The sequence below is a fragment of the Nycticebus coucang genome, chromosome 20 (assembly GCF_027406575.1).
Source record: "Nycticebus coucang isolate mNycCou1 chromosome 20, mNycCou1.pri, whole genome shotgun sequence".
Taxonomy (NCBI): Eukaryota; Metazoa; Chordata; class Mammalia; order Primates; family Lorisidae; genus Nycticebus; species Nycticebus coucang.
The window spans coordinates 41,305,846-41,324,267 of record NC_069799.1 but is presented as its reverse complement, the minus strand read 5'-3'; the positions used below and the strand labels follow the sequence as shown (position 1 = coordinate 41,324,267).

General features: G+C 43.2%; 1 protein-coding gene and 1 non-coding gene across 22 annotated transcripts in view; both read right to left on the bottom strand.

Moving 5' to 3' along the window:
• Positions 1-18,422, bottom strand: part of PARD3 (par-3 family cell polarity regulator) — a 760,426-nt gene that overhangs the window by 605,509 nt on the left and 136,495 nt on the right. For all 21 annotated transcript variants that reach the window (XM_053573215.1, XM_053573201.1, XM_053573216.1 and 18 more), the window contains exon 2: positions 15,172-15,273. In XM_053573215.1, coding sequence (XP_053429190.1) covers positions 15,172-15,273 — 102 coding nt within the window. The remainder of the gene's footprint in view (positions 1-15,171; positions 15,274-18,422) is intronic.
• LOC128573171 (U6 spliceosomal RNA) lies at positions 7,821-7,927 on the bottom strand. The gene has a single exon (XR_008376340.1). It is a non-coding gene; the product is annotated as a U6 spliceosomal RNA (small nuclear RNA).

Genomic DNA, 18,422 nt, shown 5'->3' with positions numbered 1-18,422 from the left:
CAAAAGCAGCTTGAGAAACAGGTAGGTAGGCAATATTCCTTCCTTTGGGGAAGACAGGGGGGACTGAGATCTGGCCCTAAGGAGGAAGCATTTACCCTCCAGAGGCTGACCTGAATATACCCTCTAATTATCCAGCCTGAATATTTCCACCTACATGTGGAACATTTCTTGCTTTAAAAGTAATTGGGATGTAGTTATACTAAAGAAGAAAAAAAGATACACGACACAGCCAGTTTACAGAGCACTACACAGGACTGTCAGAGCTGAAAATACTTTGTTGGCATTTTCACCTCCCCACCCATCCGCAATGGCTTCCTAACAGTGAGCGTCTTCTATTTGCTTTAGTATCTCAAATCCTGCCTAGGGATTCCATAAACCTGTGGGAGCTGAATTAAAGAAAATGATGCCTCAAGCTCCAGGCAGCTGAGAGATCCCTGCTGAGCCTGCCCATTAGCGCTCAGACCAGAATGCCTGAGAGTAAAGGTCAGCATTCATCTGTATCCTCAAAAAGAAGTCACTCTTGGCCATCTTTTGTAAGAAAGTAAGTAAAGCAATTTACCAAACATTCAGATGCCAAGAACTTCAGAATTCTAAAAAACACATTCTCCAATTCTCATTCCAGGAGACATTTCGATTTTCTGCTATGTGCCTTTATTGTATCAAATAAGCTCTTTCCGGAGTGGTACTCAGGGGCATCAAACATCTAAAGGTTCTGACAGCCATAAATCTGTAGCCACTTTCTGAATCAGATTTTCTTTTTTTTTTTTTTTTTAGACAGAGTCTCACTATGTCACCCTCGGGAGAGTGCCGTAACGTCACAGCTCACAGCTACCTCCAGCTCTTGGGCCTTAGGCAATTCTCTTGCCTCAGCCTCCCGAGTAGCTGGGACCACAGGCGCCAGCCACAACATCCGTCAGGCTATTTTTTTTGTGGTTGCATTTGTCACTGTTGTTCAGTAGCCCCGGGCTGGGCTCGAACCTGCCAGCCTCGGTATGTGGCCGGCGCCCTACTCACTGAGCTACGGCACCAAGCCTGAACCAGATTTTCAAGACCTATTTTAGAAACAATACTACCATTGTCTCACCACTCTTTAATGCATTTCCAATTCCCAACTCTAAATTCTATGTTACTCTCACCCAAATGCTTGGATGCAGGAAAATATAAGCCGTTCCAGTCCCACGTTTTATACTGTATCTCCTCATTAAAAGTTTCTGGTGTTTTCCAGCACAGTTAAGGGCTAGTAGTAAGTCCAGAGTCCATACCTCAGAGGAACCCAATTAAGATTGCCCAATTGGAGAGATGCAAACCCTTGCCACGTGCCTTTAAACATCATCTGTTGTTCTATAGGGTTGTGACTCCCTAATGCCTATCTCCAACTTGAATCTCTCCCCATGGGCTTGGATACCCCGTGACCTACCTGACACCTCTGTTTAATGTCTGGTAGGCATTTCAAGTCCAAAAATGTCTCAACATGGTTCTGCACCCACAGCACAGTGGTTACAGTGCCAGCCATATGCACCGAGGGTGGCGGGTTTGAACCCAGCCCAGGCCAGCTAAACAACGACAACTGCAATAAGAAAACAGCTGGGCGTTATAGTCCCATCTACTCGGGAGGCCGAGGCAAGAGAATTGCTTGAGCCCAAGAGTTGGAAGTTGCTGTGAGCTGTGATGCAACAGCACTCTACCAAGGGTGACATAGTGAGACTCTATCTCAAAAAGAAAAAAAAAAGTCCCAGCAGGAGACTTCTGTGCCTGATTCCTCCGTGATTCACATTCCAACAAACGAAGTCTCCATACTCCCCGATTCGCTCCAGTCACAACTGGAAAAATCATCCTTAATTCCTTGTTTACACTCATTCCTAACAGCCCAAAATGATGGAAAATTCTACTTCCAAATGTTATATTCCAATTCCATTCATTTTTGTACCCAGTTTTCACGACAGTCTCGGCCACATCATCTCTTTCTGGAATGGATGGCAGCCTTCTCCCAGGTCACCTCTCTCTCTCCCAACCACAACACACTCTTCCTGCAGCAATCTTCCAAAAATTGCCTCATTACATCACTCCACAGCTCAATAGTTCTGTGACTTTTTACTGCATTTGATAGCAAATCTCAAAACCCTTTCATCTGGAATGTAACGCTGACCCTGACCTAGGCCCTACCATCCTCCCCAGCCCTGCCTTCTTCCCTCCTGGGTGCTGGTAGCACCTCTGCCACATTAACTCCCTTTTCATCCAGAATCACCTCGGACCTTTTTCTACATGAGGTTTTTGTATATGTTGCTCTCTCCACCCTGTCCCCAGCAGTACCCAGGCCTGGACCACCCGTCTCCTCCTGAGAGATGCCCTTGCCCAGCACCTGATACAGCCACCCAGTCCCCTAGTCCAGCACATCTCACACCCACCTACATGGTCTACACTCCTCACTAGGAGAAATCCTGTGAATCAGCAACTGCCCCTTCCTGCCTGCCGACAGATCCTCAAATACACACATCAGGGACTAAACAAGCATTTCTTAAATGAATGTCGGAACGATGGACTCAATCTGCAAGATGTGCCTAACCTTTGTTCAAACAGATCCTACAATTATAGTTTGAAATATGAACAACGGGTGTCAATATTAATAAGCATGAACTGTGGGACAATGGTGCATGACACCTGACTCTTTGACAAAGTCACATAAGAAGACATAGGAGAAGAGAAGAGAAATCTGACAAAATGAAATAAACTTTAAAAATCCAAATCTGTGGTAACTAAACTGGCTTCTTTCTCCAACCCCCAGACAATAACTAAAATGTCATTTGGGGTGAAAGAGAATTAGAAAAAGATAGGTGAGTATGGGGAAAATACGTGGTTTCTCTCTCTCGCTTTTTTTTTTTAGAGACAGAGTCTCACTTTGCCGCCCTGGGTAGAGTACCGTTGCATCACAGCTCACAGTAACCTCCAACTCCTGGGCTTAGGCGATTCTCTTGCCTCAGCCTCCCAAGTAGCTGGGACTTCAGGCGCCTGCCACAACGCCCAGCTATTTTTCTGGTTGTAGTTGTCAATGGTTGTTTGGCAGGCCCAGACCGGGTTCAAACCCACCAGCTCCGGTGTATGGGGGTAGTGCTGTAACCACTGTGCCGAGCCTGGTTTCTCTCTTTTGAAATGGGAATGTTGCCGTCTACCCTGTAGGTTTGACAGAGGGTGAGGCCACATCCTGCTGACTACCGCGTGTTGTGCACAAGGTCAAAACCAATTTGTCGTGTATTAGTTGACTCATTCTGTACTCATAAGCAAAGGGGACAGGCTCTGCCTGCTGTCCTATTCCTTTCCTGTAAAATCTAGGAGAAAAAAATTTGCTATCTCCTCTATGATTTCTATATTTTTACGAAGGAGTGGCATGATCATTTTTAGCACTTAAATTGCTTCTCCAAAATTATCCAGAAAGTATTAATGAAGACAAAGAACCCAACTCTCATCTACCCTCTTCCTCATTTTTGGTTTATTTAGTTTTTTATTTGAGGGGGTGGGAAGATGATAGAGTCTGTGTTTGCTTCCACAAATACTAAAAATATATAACTGGGATCTTTGCTACTCTTCTGTATCCGAAGAATACACACATTGACAGCACACTGAGAATCATCAAATTCTAAGACGAGCAGGAAACAAAGCGTCTCTTCCAATGACCATTACTAAGCACCAATCATATGTCAGGCTCTCTTCAAATCCAAAAGAAACATAAAACAAATGAAAATCATCATTTCTAAAAAACTATTTCATAAAACACATACCTATGCCAGACTGGTTTATGACTTTGCTTGGCCCTTTGTTTTTAGGGACAGGGTCTTGCTCTGTCACTTAGTCTGGGGGGCACTGACACAATAATAGCTCAAAGCAACCCTGAACTCCTGAGCTCAAGTGATCCACTTGCCTCAGTCTCCTGATAGCTGAAATTATAGGCGAGCGCCTCCACACCCAGCTAATTTGTTTTATTTTTTGTGGAGATGGGTCTTGTTATGTTGCCCAGGCTGGTCTCCAACTCCTGGTGTCAATCAATCTTCCTGCCTCCCAAAGTGCTGGGATTACAGGCATGAGCCACTGTATCCAGGCTTGTTTGCCTATTTTTAAATCCTTAGGAGCTGGTATTAAAAGAACAAATAGCCCAATATGCTGATGGTGGTAGTCATGGTGACCAACAATGATGACAGCAAATAACATTTATTGGGGTCCAATTTTTGCAAAGCGCAATGCACAAATTCTAAAGCTTAATCTTAAATTTAAAACACCTTCAATAAAGTAGGTGGTTAAAGCAAAATCATTTTACCCAATTTAGAGATGTGAAAACTAAGGGTAGAGAGGTTAAGTGATGTGCCCAGGCTCATGAAGCCAAGAAGTTGCGGAGCCAGGATTCAAATGCAGGCAGCACGGCCCCAGATTCCACGACACTAGATGCCCATCGCTTGTGAAGCAAAATGCAGCAAGCCGAGTTTCCAAGCCACAGCCAACAACCTGCTCCTGGGTAGGCGAAGTCTCAACGGCACTCCCAGTCCCACGCTGAGGACCAGCGGACGCCGGGCAAGGTGTCCCTAATCCAGTTGCTGTGTCTACAGGGACCCTCTACACTCACCATCATGCAGAAGATCCAGCCCCCTAGTCTAGTCCCAGCTACTTGGGAGGCTGAGGCAAGAGAAGATCCAGACCCACTAACCCCTCAATGCCACTGCCTCTGCCACGTCTGGCCCTGCACACCCACAAATCGATGGATTATGGGCAAATCAGTAACCATAAAACATACTGAAATGTTGGGAAGTAATCCCTCTGGATTAATTAATTGGCCATTTAGTGCTTTACTTGGCAGTTAAATGTTTTTTTCTTTAGAGTCTAAAATAAGTCCATTTAGGAGGAAATTAATCAAGTCATCTAGTTAATGAAGTCTATTTATACAAATTATTTCAGTTCTAGGTTATCGAACTCTTTAAATTGTTCCTTCCCTAAGCCAATTCATACCAAAGTTAAAAAAAAAAACAAGTGTTTCTATTCTAAGCTATATTTAGGACTGCCCAATGCTTCCTTCATATTACACTTAGGCAATAAAGTAAAGTATGAAGAAAAACTAGGAAAAAGCCAGTTCATCACACAGTGCACCCTCAGAGATACCCACTATTGACACTTTTTGGTCTATTCCTTCAGTCTTTTTCCGCTGTATATAAGCATTTCCACTAAAATTAGATCAAACTTCATATGTTGTTTTAATCTGACTTTTAGCAAATTTATACCTGATTCACAGTTTGTCTGTGCTTCAGTCCCAAACATCCGACTGCCTGAAGCTTTTCAAGCACCCAAAAGTGCTCAAGTCAATACTGAACCCCAGATCTCCTGCCCTGAATCTGGTGGCCTCAGAGTCCATTCCCTACCCTGGTGAATGTTCCCACCATCTCTGCCTGGTCCAACCTCCATCAGTTTCAAACCTCCTTCTCCAAAACCTGCTGACTGCTGTCCCCCACCAGCTCTGCCCCCACACCCATCCCTCAGGGACAGGGAGATACTTCCCAGACATAAACCTGATCACCTGCTACACACACACACATACACACACACACACATTTTCATTTATCTGTCCTCATCCTTAAAATTTCACCTAGATCTTATTTTGATTTCCCAGGCAAGTCTCTCCCACATCAAGCTTGCTCACAGTACTTTGTTGCATTTCTCACAGACCCATTCCTTTTCTTCAGAACCATGTTCTCTTAGTCATCACACAGTCGATTTCTGGGATTGTTTGATTCTTATTCTCATAAGACAGCAGGGACCAGGCCTCCTCCGTCCACCTTCGTGTAGCTGCACCGAGATACCTTGCATATCGCAGGCCTACAGCTACTGGCTGAATTTACTTAAGAACACTAGTCTGGTGCTCTTTCCAAGGAAGTAATTCCAGATGCTGTCTGTTCAGTTATTACGACTTAAGCGCCCTAGTTTGAAAAAATTTTCTTAACCTTTATTTAAAAAGAGGCAGGTGGCATTTAGCTTTGCTTCAACATTAAGAAGAGGTTTTAATAAATCTATTCCATTTAATCTCGATCTCAAATATTCATCCAAATGAATTTAATTCTTATTCTCATAAGGGTAGGGTAGGGTAGCGCCTGTGGCTCAAGGAGTAGGGCGCCGGCCCCATATACCAAAGGTGGCAGGTTCAAAACCGGCCCCAGCCAAAAACTGCAGGAAAAAAAAAAAAAAAAAGACAGCAGGGTACGTATTTATACATAAACTATTTCTTTTGATTAAAACATAAAACATATTTCATAAGTTATTTTATTATCATGTTTTCTATAAATAGAGAGGTATATCTCATAAAAAAAAAAAATTTTCCAAGACCAAAAGATTAAAACGTCTGCATTAAAACAAGGTCCCCAGCCAGCAGCTACTTCACTTAGGGGAAGGCAAGGAAAAGAGATTCTGTGACTAGCCCACCTGATCAGCAAAAAACACTATACAGGACACCATGGAACACTCTGGAGAGACATTCTAATTCATCGTAACTTGTGGAAGTTAAGCCAAAATTTACACACAGGAAAAAAACTCAGTATGAATAGTTTGAACTAAAACTGTTCTAAGCTAAGGGTTTTAACACCTAATGCACTGATTTCCACTTTTGTTTTAAATTTTGAAAAGCATCTGATCTGACATTCTAATAGACATTAAAGACTGGGGAGGGGCCATTCTGCAACCTATTTCATTTTTGTGAGTGAAACATTACATTCAAATCAATTTCACATGTGTAGTAATAACTAGAATACTATTTACTTAAAACGAGAACACCTTGACTATTTCGGTCATGGCCACTTTTCACTACTACATTCTGTACTTGAATTCCTTGCCTGTGAACCACACTTGTTACACACTGTGTAGCTGAGGTCCTCTCTTGCTGTTACGCTTTTATTTATAGTTTGGCATTCTCAGGAGGCACAATATGTGATGTTAACAAGGGAATATTCTTGACAATAACATAGACTGGGTGCTTATCATTAAATTTCCTATGGCTCTTTTCACAATATACTCGAGCTGGTTTTAAGATATTATATATTTCAGTGTTTAAGGAAATGGGCTATCTTTGAAAATTCAGTCCACCAAAGGCACTTCTTTAGGAAACCTTAGTCCATATTAGTTATGCCTTCTAAAAAAATGAAACAGCTTCCTATTTAGTGCATGGTTCAAGTCCTCAGCAAGAAATTAGCACACACACACACCCCCAAAAAAAGTAAATGGAAAGGAAATCAGTCCACAAATCCTCTCAACTACCGTTGGGGATTTGAAAATAATTGACCCCTCTAATGCAGTTTAATGGGTATGATTTGTTCCCTCCAGAATACAAGAAGAATTCAGCACTTTTGTCTTGACAGCAAAGGAACTTAAGCCTCAAAATTCTCTTCTACCAGGCTACTCACATGGTCGTGCATTCAATGAGGAGGAGAAAAGGGTTTAAAGAAATTAAAATTGGCATCCATTATAAACTGTTAAGTCTCCCTGTAATTTAAGTGGCAATCCATTCCTTAACAGAGTTTATTTTTTTCTTTTTTTTTGAGACAGAGTCTTACTTTGTCATCCTCAGTAGAGTGCTGTTGTGTCACAGCTCACAGCAATTTCCAAATCTTGGGCTCAAGCGATTCTCTTACCTCAGCCTCCCGAGTAGCTGGGACTACAGGCGCCCACAACGCCCAACTATTTTTAGAGACAAGGTCTTGCTCTTGCTCAGGCTGATCTCAAACCTCTGAGCTCAGGCAATCCACCCACCTCAGCCTCCCAGAGTGCTGGGATTACAGGCGTGAGCACCGGCTTTTTGAAAAAATATGGAAGGCTTCAGGAATCGGCATGTCATCCTTGCACAGAGGCCATGCTAATCTTCTCTGCATCGTTCTGATTTTAGTACACGTGCTGCTGAAGCAAGCACCTTAACAGAGTTTACTGATGTTTTAAGAACTCATTTCACTATTCAGTGTAAATTCATTCTAGTGATTCTTACTCCAGATACAAATATACTTGCGTGTATGTGTGTGTGTGTTCTGCAATCTCTTCTACAAATTGTAGAGACTGGGGTTGTCCTTAGCGTAAAAACAACAAAGTGGTCCTCTCCACATTATTTATAACTTGGGCTCAGATTCTGTAATAGAGAATATATGTATAGGTATTTTCCCACAATAAGCAGGAACTGCTCCCACCATCACCCTGCTAGATGCTGATTACTGTTTTTATGATTTAATGCCAAGAAAGGTAAAATAAGGATACACAGTAAGAAAATGTTCAGAAAAGTAAAAAATAATGAACTTTTAAAATTAATGCATGTTCCCTAGCTGATAGTTCTCGCAGCCTTGTATTTGAAAAGCAAAAATAATTACAACACATTTCAGCAACACCAATGTAAGCCATCTGAGGAGGCAGTAATTTTATTAACGTAAGAGGCACAAAAACAACGTCAGTTTGTAAGTTACAAGCTCTCAACTTATGAAAAATCCCCTATGCTAGCTTTTCCCCTTGTGGAATTTGTTACTTGCCTGTAATCCCTGTATGTTTTTTTAAAATTTCTTCCCCCCCCCAAACATTCTTCTAACTGAAGACCTGGCCAGACAGTCCCTCAGGGAATCCCAGCTTCTTTGATAAATATAAACAAGCAATACCTAAAAATCTTCAGCACAATCCTTGGTCTCCAGCCCAGGCTCTAGCAGGAATGTACCAACTCTTTAAAATGGGTTTAAATTGCTATGTCATTCAATCCTTCCTTCAGAAAAGGAAAGAAAGAGAATGGAAATTATTTCATAAGGTCACCACCAAAACAGAACACACAGAACATCACTCTTGCTCAAAACAAAATCACAGCACAGCAGGACCAAGGAAGTGCTTGATACTGCATCTTTAAATCACCTTCAGCCACAAAGAAGTTAAAAAAAGATGATGCTAGGCCGGGCACTGGTGATTCATGCCTAATCCTACCACTCTGGGAGGCTAGGCCAAGACAGGTAGATTGCCTGAGCTCACAGGTTAGTGAACAGCCTGAGCCAGAGCGAGACCCCATCTCTACAAATAGCCGGGCATTGTGGCGGGCACCTGAATTCCCAGCTACTTGGGAGGCTGAGACAATATAATTTCTTGAGCCCAAATGTTTGAGGCTGCTGTGAGCCGTGACGCCACAGCACTCTACCAAGGGCGACAAAGTGAGACTCTGTCTCAAAAAAAAAAAGAAAGAAAGAAATGATGAGGCTGTAAGAGAAAGGCTTTCTTCTTGCTGATCACCCACACTAAAGCATATCTCCCCTCAACTCTTAAGTACATGGTTCATTATGAAAGTTTTGAGATAGATAACGCAAAGATTGAGAAACATAAAATCCGCGCGGACAGTCATAAATGAAGTCCTCCCAGCAACTTCCATAAGTCGAGCAAGGTGAAACTGGCAGGGCAACTCGAAGGACACCCTGGAAGTGAAAAAACAGACTGTAACATAGTCTGTCTCAAAACTTTCGTAATAACCTGAGCACCTGCCAGTTAATGCCTGAAATTTCTAAATTTGCCCTCGTGCCCAAAGGGAACAATACGTGTGGCCTTTAACCCCCTGATGAGAACTAAGGGAAGGTCCTGAAATAAAGAAGATGAAACCAGAAAGACATTCAGACCCAATACAGCCCCAAAGTTAGGAAGACTCGCGGAGGCAAATGCTTGACGGCTGCTCTCCTTCAAGCTGGACAGGACATGGACGCCGTCTTGGGTTCTCAGTACTTGGCAAATGTTGACTGACAAAAATGAGGAGGAGACACTGTGGGTAAGCCAGTCACAGCGGTCTTCTCTGGACGGCAGTAACACAGGGCACCTTTCTAGGACCAAAGGAGATCTAGAATGTTCTGTACCTTAGATGCCAAACCTACCCCAAGGAGCCAAGACAACCAACACTAGAACCCGTTCTGAACACACGTGCATGAATCCCAGGAACTGGAATAATCCAGGCACTGAAAGAGCACTCCCTCAGTACCTGCCTTGGGCTCTAGTGATCAAAGGATAAGGAGCCAAAGTATGGCTAATTAAGGAAGTACTTGATTCCAACTTTCTTTGCTGCCATTTAAAATATTGCCTTTTATTCCTAATTTCCCCTCCATAAAAAAAAAAAAATCATAATTTTACGTATTCATAATGACCAGGTACAAATTTTGAACCATTGAGAATCTTTTCCCCAGCACAGAGACAGGGCCACAAAGGCTGCGGTTTCCAAGTTCAGTGAACCTAACTATAGCACCTTGGTGGGTGGGAGAGAGGGGTGGGGATGTGAAATACGGTGCCCAGTGCCAGATCACAGAGATCCTACTTCCCTAGGCCGGGTACCAGCATTCTAAGCATGCATTTGGGGCAGGGAAAGAGAGGACGGTTCACAAAACAGAACCTTTGTAAAGGAATTTTATTATTTAGGAGAGCTATAATTTTTTCAAGCCAAAAAACCCAAACAGGTGTCAAGGTCCTTACTCAGAGTAGCTGCCAAAAATAGTTGAAAACACTCCAGAATGATTATACCAGAATCAAATTTCAGAGCCATTGGAAAGGAGCCACACAACCAATAACATTATGCAATTCCACAATTTGAATAATGCTTCCTACAATACCTGTGAACCTGGGTGAGTCTGGATTATTAATCATATATTTTACAGTCATAACTTAAAAATAAATACCAGAGGAAGAGCACTCAGAAATTTTTAACTTTGCATATATGTATTTTCAAAGTATTTCTCAACAATCAACACACTGATTTAAAAGCTATTTCAGTCTGTGTTGCACTGAGCTCTCTAGCACTTTTATATGTGGAAATGGATTTCCATCAACATGACATAGAATTGTATAAAAATTGATTCCACTTATTCACTTGCTTATGTTTAAAACATTTTTCTCCGATTAAAGAATATTTAAAATTTGTATAGAAAATGCAAAGATTCTAGAAAATGTATATTTATCATCAAATTTGCACATGGATACGCTATCTAAAATACAGTTTATTAAGAATTCTGTGATTTGAATATTCAACTATTTCAGATCACAAATAGGTTTGCCTTTTCCTTGGTTTTTGTATTAAAAGAAGACCGCATTTACTTATCAGTTGCTGAATGACAAACCAAAGATCCAAACAACATCAACAACTTCAACCTTGATTTTTTTATTTTTGTAGAAACAGAGTCTCACTTTGTCTCCCTCAGTAGAGTGCCGTCGAGTCACAGCTCACAACAACCTCCAGCTCTCAGGCTTAGGCGATTCTCTTGCCTCAGCCTCCCGAGTAGCTAGGACTACAGGCTCCTGCCACAACACCTGGCTGTTTTTTTGTTGCAGTTTGGCTGGGGCTGGGTTCGAACCCTCCACCCTCAGTATATGGGGCAGGTGCCCTACCCACTGAGCCACAGGCACCACCCTAACCTTGATTTTCACAATGCACAGTCCAACAACTGCAAGACACAGATTATTTTTGAGGACATGTAGGACATCCACCAAAAGGCTATATACTGGACCACAAAATAAGTCGCTCTACATTTCAAAACCCCTTTATTTTGGGGGGGTGTGTGTGTGTGTGTGACTGAGTCTTACTCTGTTGCCCAGGCCAGAGTACTGTGCCATCACCATAGCTCACAGTAATCTCAGACTCCTGTGTTTAAGCAATACTCCTACCTCAGCCTCCCAAGTAGCTGGGACTACAGGCACCCACCACAAAGACCTGGCTATTTTTTTTTTTTTTTAAGAGACGGAGTCTCACTCTTGCTCAGGCTGGTCTCAAACTCCTGAGCTCAAGGGATCCTCCCATCTCAGCCTCCCAAACTGCTAGGATTACAGACATGAGCCACCATGCCTGGCCTCAAAAGACTTCCTAAAAATCGTATTGCTGAACTCCTATATCCTGATATTCTACGAACTCAAATTGTAAACTCTGTCCAGGGTCTCTATGTTGGCAGGACAGGGTACGGATTCATCAGAAAGGGTAAATAATGGTAACTGGTACTTCCTAAGCCCTTGAAACATTATTGCATGGTGCTGGACTTATGACTAATTCTGCACAGAATTCTCAGGAGCACAAAGACTGTGTACGGCCCCACAAATCCGACTCATACAACCATCCAACTTCCACAAGAGGTTATTCCAAGCCGTGTGCCAGAGCCAGGCACATCACAGAAGCCGTGTATATACCAGTTCTTACTGGCTCAAAGTCAAAGTGGAAGCAAGGAGGATGGTCCCTGTCCCTTCAAGGAAAGCCTCATCTATAAAAGGAAAAAGGAAGCACAGGGGAGAAACAGGTGTGCCCATCCCAGCTGCTCAGAGCACGGAGAATGCTGTCCGTACTCCCCCACCCGCACTTTCTCCATGGCAATCTAAGTGTCAGAAACAAGTATTATACTAAAAGAGCGCACAGGAATCCATAAACCAAAAAACTCCACATCTGAGTATCGTTAATGACCTGAAAATATTCTACTACTATTTACGCTAAACTCAAACAAAGGAAAAGCTACTACTCAGGCCTCTTTCTTTAAAAGAAAAACACTATGTGTGTCTGTCCTAAGAAAGAGAAAGGTCAGGCTGAGAAGCTCACTCAAGCTCAGTGATGAGCCCCAGTGTGTCAATGGGATCACAGCCAAAAGGATTATTTCCTAATTTATACATCTCTGCATTCTCCTACTTTACCTTACAAGGAGTTTTTTTTTTTCCTTTTGAGACAGAGTCTCACTGTGTCACCTTCAGTAGTAGAGTGCTGTGGCATCACAGCTCACATCAACCTCAAAATCTTGGGTTTAAGCGATTCTCCTGCCTCAGCCTCCCAAGTAGCTGGGACTACAGGCGCCCACCACAACACCCAGCTAAGAGTTGTATTATTTTTATAAAGGAAGAAAGGAATGGAGGAAGGAGGAGGAATAGAGAAAAGAAAAATACTGAAGACCAATACAACATCAGCTGATCTCTTTCTAATATTATGGCTGGGAAAGGGCACCTGTTTAAATGCTTCGTCCATCCTTGTAGTTGCTTCAACTTTGGAGTCGAACCACACAATCAACTCTAATTTAAATCTCTTAATGGTGCTCTGCCCTGCATGGGGACTGCAGAAAAGGATTTGAGAGTTACTCTCTGCCTTTTTCGGCTCACTAAAAAGCCCAGAAAGGAGAAATGGCTGTAAAAAAGAGGAGGGAGGAAGGGCAGGAAATTATAAATGGACAAAAAAAGTTCTAAGTGGACAGAATATTCAGTACCTGAAATGTTTTGTTCTCCTTGAGACGTCAAGAAAACATATAAGATATTCACTACCCCTGAACCAGGCAGATGCCAGTTGTCAGGAATGTAGGTGGGAGCCTGACGGTGACCTGCTGACTGCAGGGGCAGGTGGGAGGGGAGACAAAGGGCCGTAAGTGGAGAGCTGGAAGGGAGCAGAATGAGTCCCACAGGACCTGACCGTCTTCCAACCTCAGCATGCAGCCCGGCTGCTTCATAACACCCTGTGCTATCACGGGGAAGTTTTAAGAAGTTGCTCTATCAGGCGGTTGCCTCACTGCAGTTGTCACAGTGCAACTGAGCATGTGGCTGTGAGCCCTTCTGCAATTTCTTAGGAGACAAACACAAAAGGGTGGCCACAGGGCTCCGTGAGCCAGCTCAAGGCTCATCATCTCACCACAGTCAGTAAACAATGTGCTGACTCTGGATGCAGAGCCAAGCATCCTGCCACACATTCTTAGGATAGTTAGTGTCCCTCTTCCTGCTCCTCCCGATTCCTTCCAAGAGGCAAATAAAATAATACTGAGGTGCCGTAGATGGGTATGCTTATGAAGCCAAAACTACAGGATACATGGAGAGAAAAGGATGGCTTTTTGCCAGCCAGGCACAGCACCAGGGAGGCCGCCTGGGACACAGTGGCACATCTCACAGCAGTGCAGCATAGCACCCAAGTCCACTGACAGGGACAGGAGTCCGGGGACCCAAATTCAGGGACCTCGTCTACCATACATCAGTCATCACACAGATGGGCTGAGCTGTCAAGATGAGTATGTTTGGTTAAAATAAGGGGGAAAGGAGGCATAGAAGACTTTTTGTGATATTTCCATTTTAAAAGTTTCAATTTTAAAATTCCAAAACTTAGGGTGGCGCCTGTGGCTCAAGGAGTAGGACGCCAGTCCCATATGCCGGAGGTGGTAGGTTCAAACCCAGCCCTGGCCAAAATAAATAAATAAATAAAATTCCAAAACTCAGTAATATGTCTCAAGTATCAAGAAAACCATTATACCCTGGCATTCAGGGTAGTGAAGATTTATGAAACTTACTTAAAAAAACACACAGAAAGTGGGTGGTCCAAACGTTCTTTACAGTATGTGTCTAAAGCAGAAAGGAAAGGACTCCTCCCTGAGAAGGGACACGAAGAAAGGGCCTTGGTGGGGGGATGGAAACGGGAGAGACCTGGCCTGCTGAGCCAGGAAGTCTGGAGGGCTCTTAAGATTATGGATATGAAGTAACCTAGGTAACCAATGACCAATAGGGAAGGGCAATCCTGCCTGGAGGTGCAGAGGGCCCCTAAGAATGTGGGAGTAACCTAGGTAACCAATGACCAATAGCAAGAGACCATCAATGACAATAGGGAAGGGCAATCCTGCCTGGAGGTGCAGAGAGACCAATGAAAGACTTGCATCTGGAGGGCCCATAAGAATGTGGGAGTAACCTAAGTAACCAATGACCAATAGAAAGAGACCATCATTGACCAATAGGGAAGGGCAATACTTCCTGGAGGTGCAGAGGGGCCAATGAAAGACCTGCAACCAATTTCAACTGGAGAGAGGATTTACACCCCTGTGGGCCTCTGTCTCCATCTCTCTCACCTTCTCTCCTTCACAAGAGGGACCCACTTCCAACTCTCTTGGGAAGTGCTCTAAACTTTCCCTTTGTTCTTCCTAAATAAAATCTCTCTTTGTTATCCTAAAACTTGTGTAGGTGACTTTTACTCTCTATCCACCTGCCTGTGCTGCTCCAGTTTTATTCCAGTTTCCACGCACGTTTGCTTTGGTTTGAACCTTCTAGCTCCTGAGTAATCAAGCCGGGTCAATTGGGTTGGAGGAACTGGGGCCCCGGATCCCCAACACTACCTACCTACCCCTCTTCCTCAGTCCTAGAAAAATGCATTCAGAGCAGCCCCCCTGGTTGTGAACTCACTCTGTCTTTATCATCTGCTACATCGCAAAGAATGTCATCAAGGTCCAATATTCCTCCATCTCCGTGTTCCAAGCGATGCACCTGTATCCAGTAGTTTGGATCCTAGACAAAAAGAACAGAAATATTGAGGATAGTGACTCAGCCATTACAAAAGGTAATTAGACAACTGAAAACTGTTATAACTTCCTGCCCATAAAAAGGAATCGGCAGTATCAACAATCCGACCCTGGATTTAAAATGCAGGTGGCTGCTAAAATCTGGCATTGAGTCCATTTTCCTCTTTCATGATGGAAGGACTCATGCACACTCTTCCCTGTGGCTCAGATGCTGACACATTATTCTGATAGGAACTGCAGAAACCAACAAGACTCAATGCATAAAAATATTGATTTCTCTAAAGCATATTAAAGATCTCCTATTGTCCAATACACAAAATAGGTATTAGTCCCCTCAATGAAATCTACAAAAATATTCTAATAAACAACAGCATATATTTAATAACAGCATATATATAAATAACAGCTATTTTTGCTTATCTGCAAAAAGTAGGTTGCATACCATGGTGCCTCAAACTGCTGCTTACAAACAGAAGGATGGTGACAAGACCAAAAATGGAACATCAACAGCTTAGAACAGTGTATGTGGCTTGAGCTTTTTTTTTTTCTTTGAGACAGTCTCACTATGTCATCCTCGGTAAAGTGCCATGGCGTCTCAGCTCACAGCAATCTCAAACTCTTGGGCTTAAGCGATTCTCTTGCCTCAGCCTCCCGAGTAGCTGGGACTACAGGCATCCACCACAACGCCCAGCTATTTTTTTGTTGCAGTTGTCATTGTTGTTTAGCTGGCCCAGGCTATGTTCAAACCCACCAGCCTGGATTTATGTGGCTGGCGCCCTACCCACTGAGCTACAGACCCCGCCCTTGAGCCTATTTTTATGAAGGCAAAAATCACACACAGCTGTAAACACACCTATTAAAAAGCACATCAAAATTTACAGTAGGTATTACTAGGAAGTGGAATTGTGTAGAAGGGAGAAAGAGAACATCATTTTAAATTGTATATATTTCTATAGGATATATATTTTAAAAAATTAAAAAACCTTGCTTTCGAATTATTTTAAGAGGGTACATAGTTGCTTTTGAACTTCCACCATTATTCCCACTTACATGGGCCAATGAAAACACACCCACCTGCATGGTGTGCCATTAGCCACTGCATTTCTACAACACCAAACTGCTATCTAAAAGCTAATACTCCATTTTTCCAATCTAAAAAGTGATGTTTGATACGGTTCATTCTTGAAGCAAAGTTGGGAAGACAGAGGCAGAAGATTAATGAGAGCTGAAATAGATTCCTAGATCCCACCCCAGGTCTATGGACTAAGACCCTGGGATGGGGGCAAAGGGAAGAATCCATATTAATGGGGAGAGAGGCTGAGAATCTAGAATCTTGGGCAGCTCTCCTCGTGAGCCTCTAACAAAGGCCTACCGAAGAGCCACTGAAATGGAACACTACTTAGAGGGGGGAAAAAAAAGGCAGAATTACCAATCCTTATCACTTTTTAACCAGCATAGCAATCAGCTCAAGCCTTAATCTTCTAAGTTATTAATTAAACATTACCATAGAACTACTATGCAAATTACCTCCAGTTACTCTGCTCCCTCAAGTATCTGGATCTCTATAAAAGAAATGGTTCTCCTAGAATGACTTTGTAAAACACGCACACACACCTTGCCATCCTATTCCTTTGTGGGTCCTGACTGCATCTGAAATCCCTGAATACAGTGTCCCCCGGGAAACTTGCCACCATAAGAGCCCTGGAATGTGTCACTTTCAGATTTTTTGAGCCACTAAGAAACAAAGCCCCCCCAAAAAATGATTCTTCCAGTTACTAGTTTTCCTTATCAAATGGTATTAACTCTCAGAGAGAAATTGGCAATAACTAATATGGGGGGATAAGGAAAGGGTGACCCCGGTCATCAGTCCCTGGCCACTAAGAGCGGCTACATCCTGCCTTCCCCTTCCCACCACGCAAGCTACAGGGTGGCCTAGTCCACTCAATAATGTCAACTTCCATTTCTAAAACACTTGCATACACACACACACACACGCAGGCTGACCTCTGAGATGTGTCTCATGAAAACTGTTCTTTAAGCTGCTTAATCCTCTTCACTCTCCAGATGAGATCATAACCTGCAGGTTTTATGTAACACCTGGAGCCACCCTTTGAAATAAATCCCCACCTCAGACTTTCTCAACCTCAAAAAGCTTCATCCTTCAGAACCTGCTACATTCCAGCCTCTTCCTCACCACTTCCTCTTTCGCAACCTGTATTAATTCCTGCAGGGCTGGACCCTCAACCCTGACCTCAATGCCTCCAATGCCTGGGTCCCAACTTCCCCCACTGCCATCCCTGTCCATCCATCAGGACTTCTCAGGCATCCTCTTCTCCGAGAGACTTTCCTGATCATCACATTCACAAGGCAGATGAAGTCTATCTCCAGCCCACCCATTCATGTTCTAAAAACTCTAATAGTATGGAAAATAGTCAGGTGTCAAGGTTAAGCCTTAAAAACTTTATTAAATAAATATATTTATTAAATATAGCAAGTGTCTTAGAAATGGAAGTTGATAATATTGAGTGGATTAGGCCACCCTGCAGCTTGAGTGGTGGGAGGGGAAGGCACGATGTAGCCGCTCTTAGTGGCCAGGGACTGATGACCGGGGTCACCCTTTCCTTATCCCCCCCATATTAGTTATTTATATTTATTAGATAAATGCTTTATTTTTACATAAGCAGTACAAACCCTTTCATGGGCCCTACTTTCTCTTCCAGTTACTATACCAATCTTATGATTTTTTTTTTGGAAACACAGTCTCAGTCACCCTCAGTAGAGTGCAATGGGGTCACAGCTCACAGCAACCTCAAACTCTTGGGCTCAAGCGATCCTTTGGCCTCAGATTCCCACATAGCTAGACATACAGGTGCCCACCACAACATCCAGCTAGTTTTTCTATTTTTAGTAGAGATGGGGGCTCATTCTTGCTCAGGCTGGTCTCGAACTCCTGAGCTCAGGCAATCCACCCTCCTCAGCCTCCCAGAGTGCTGGGATTACAAGTGTGAGCTACCATGCCCAGCTACAATCCTCTTCATCACAACAAAATTCTTCAAAGAATTTTCTACACAGACAGTCCCCAAGTTACAAATATCCAAGTCGTGTGCAACTTGCACTGACGAGCGCAGTCTATCC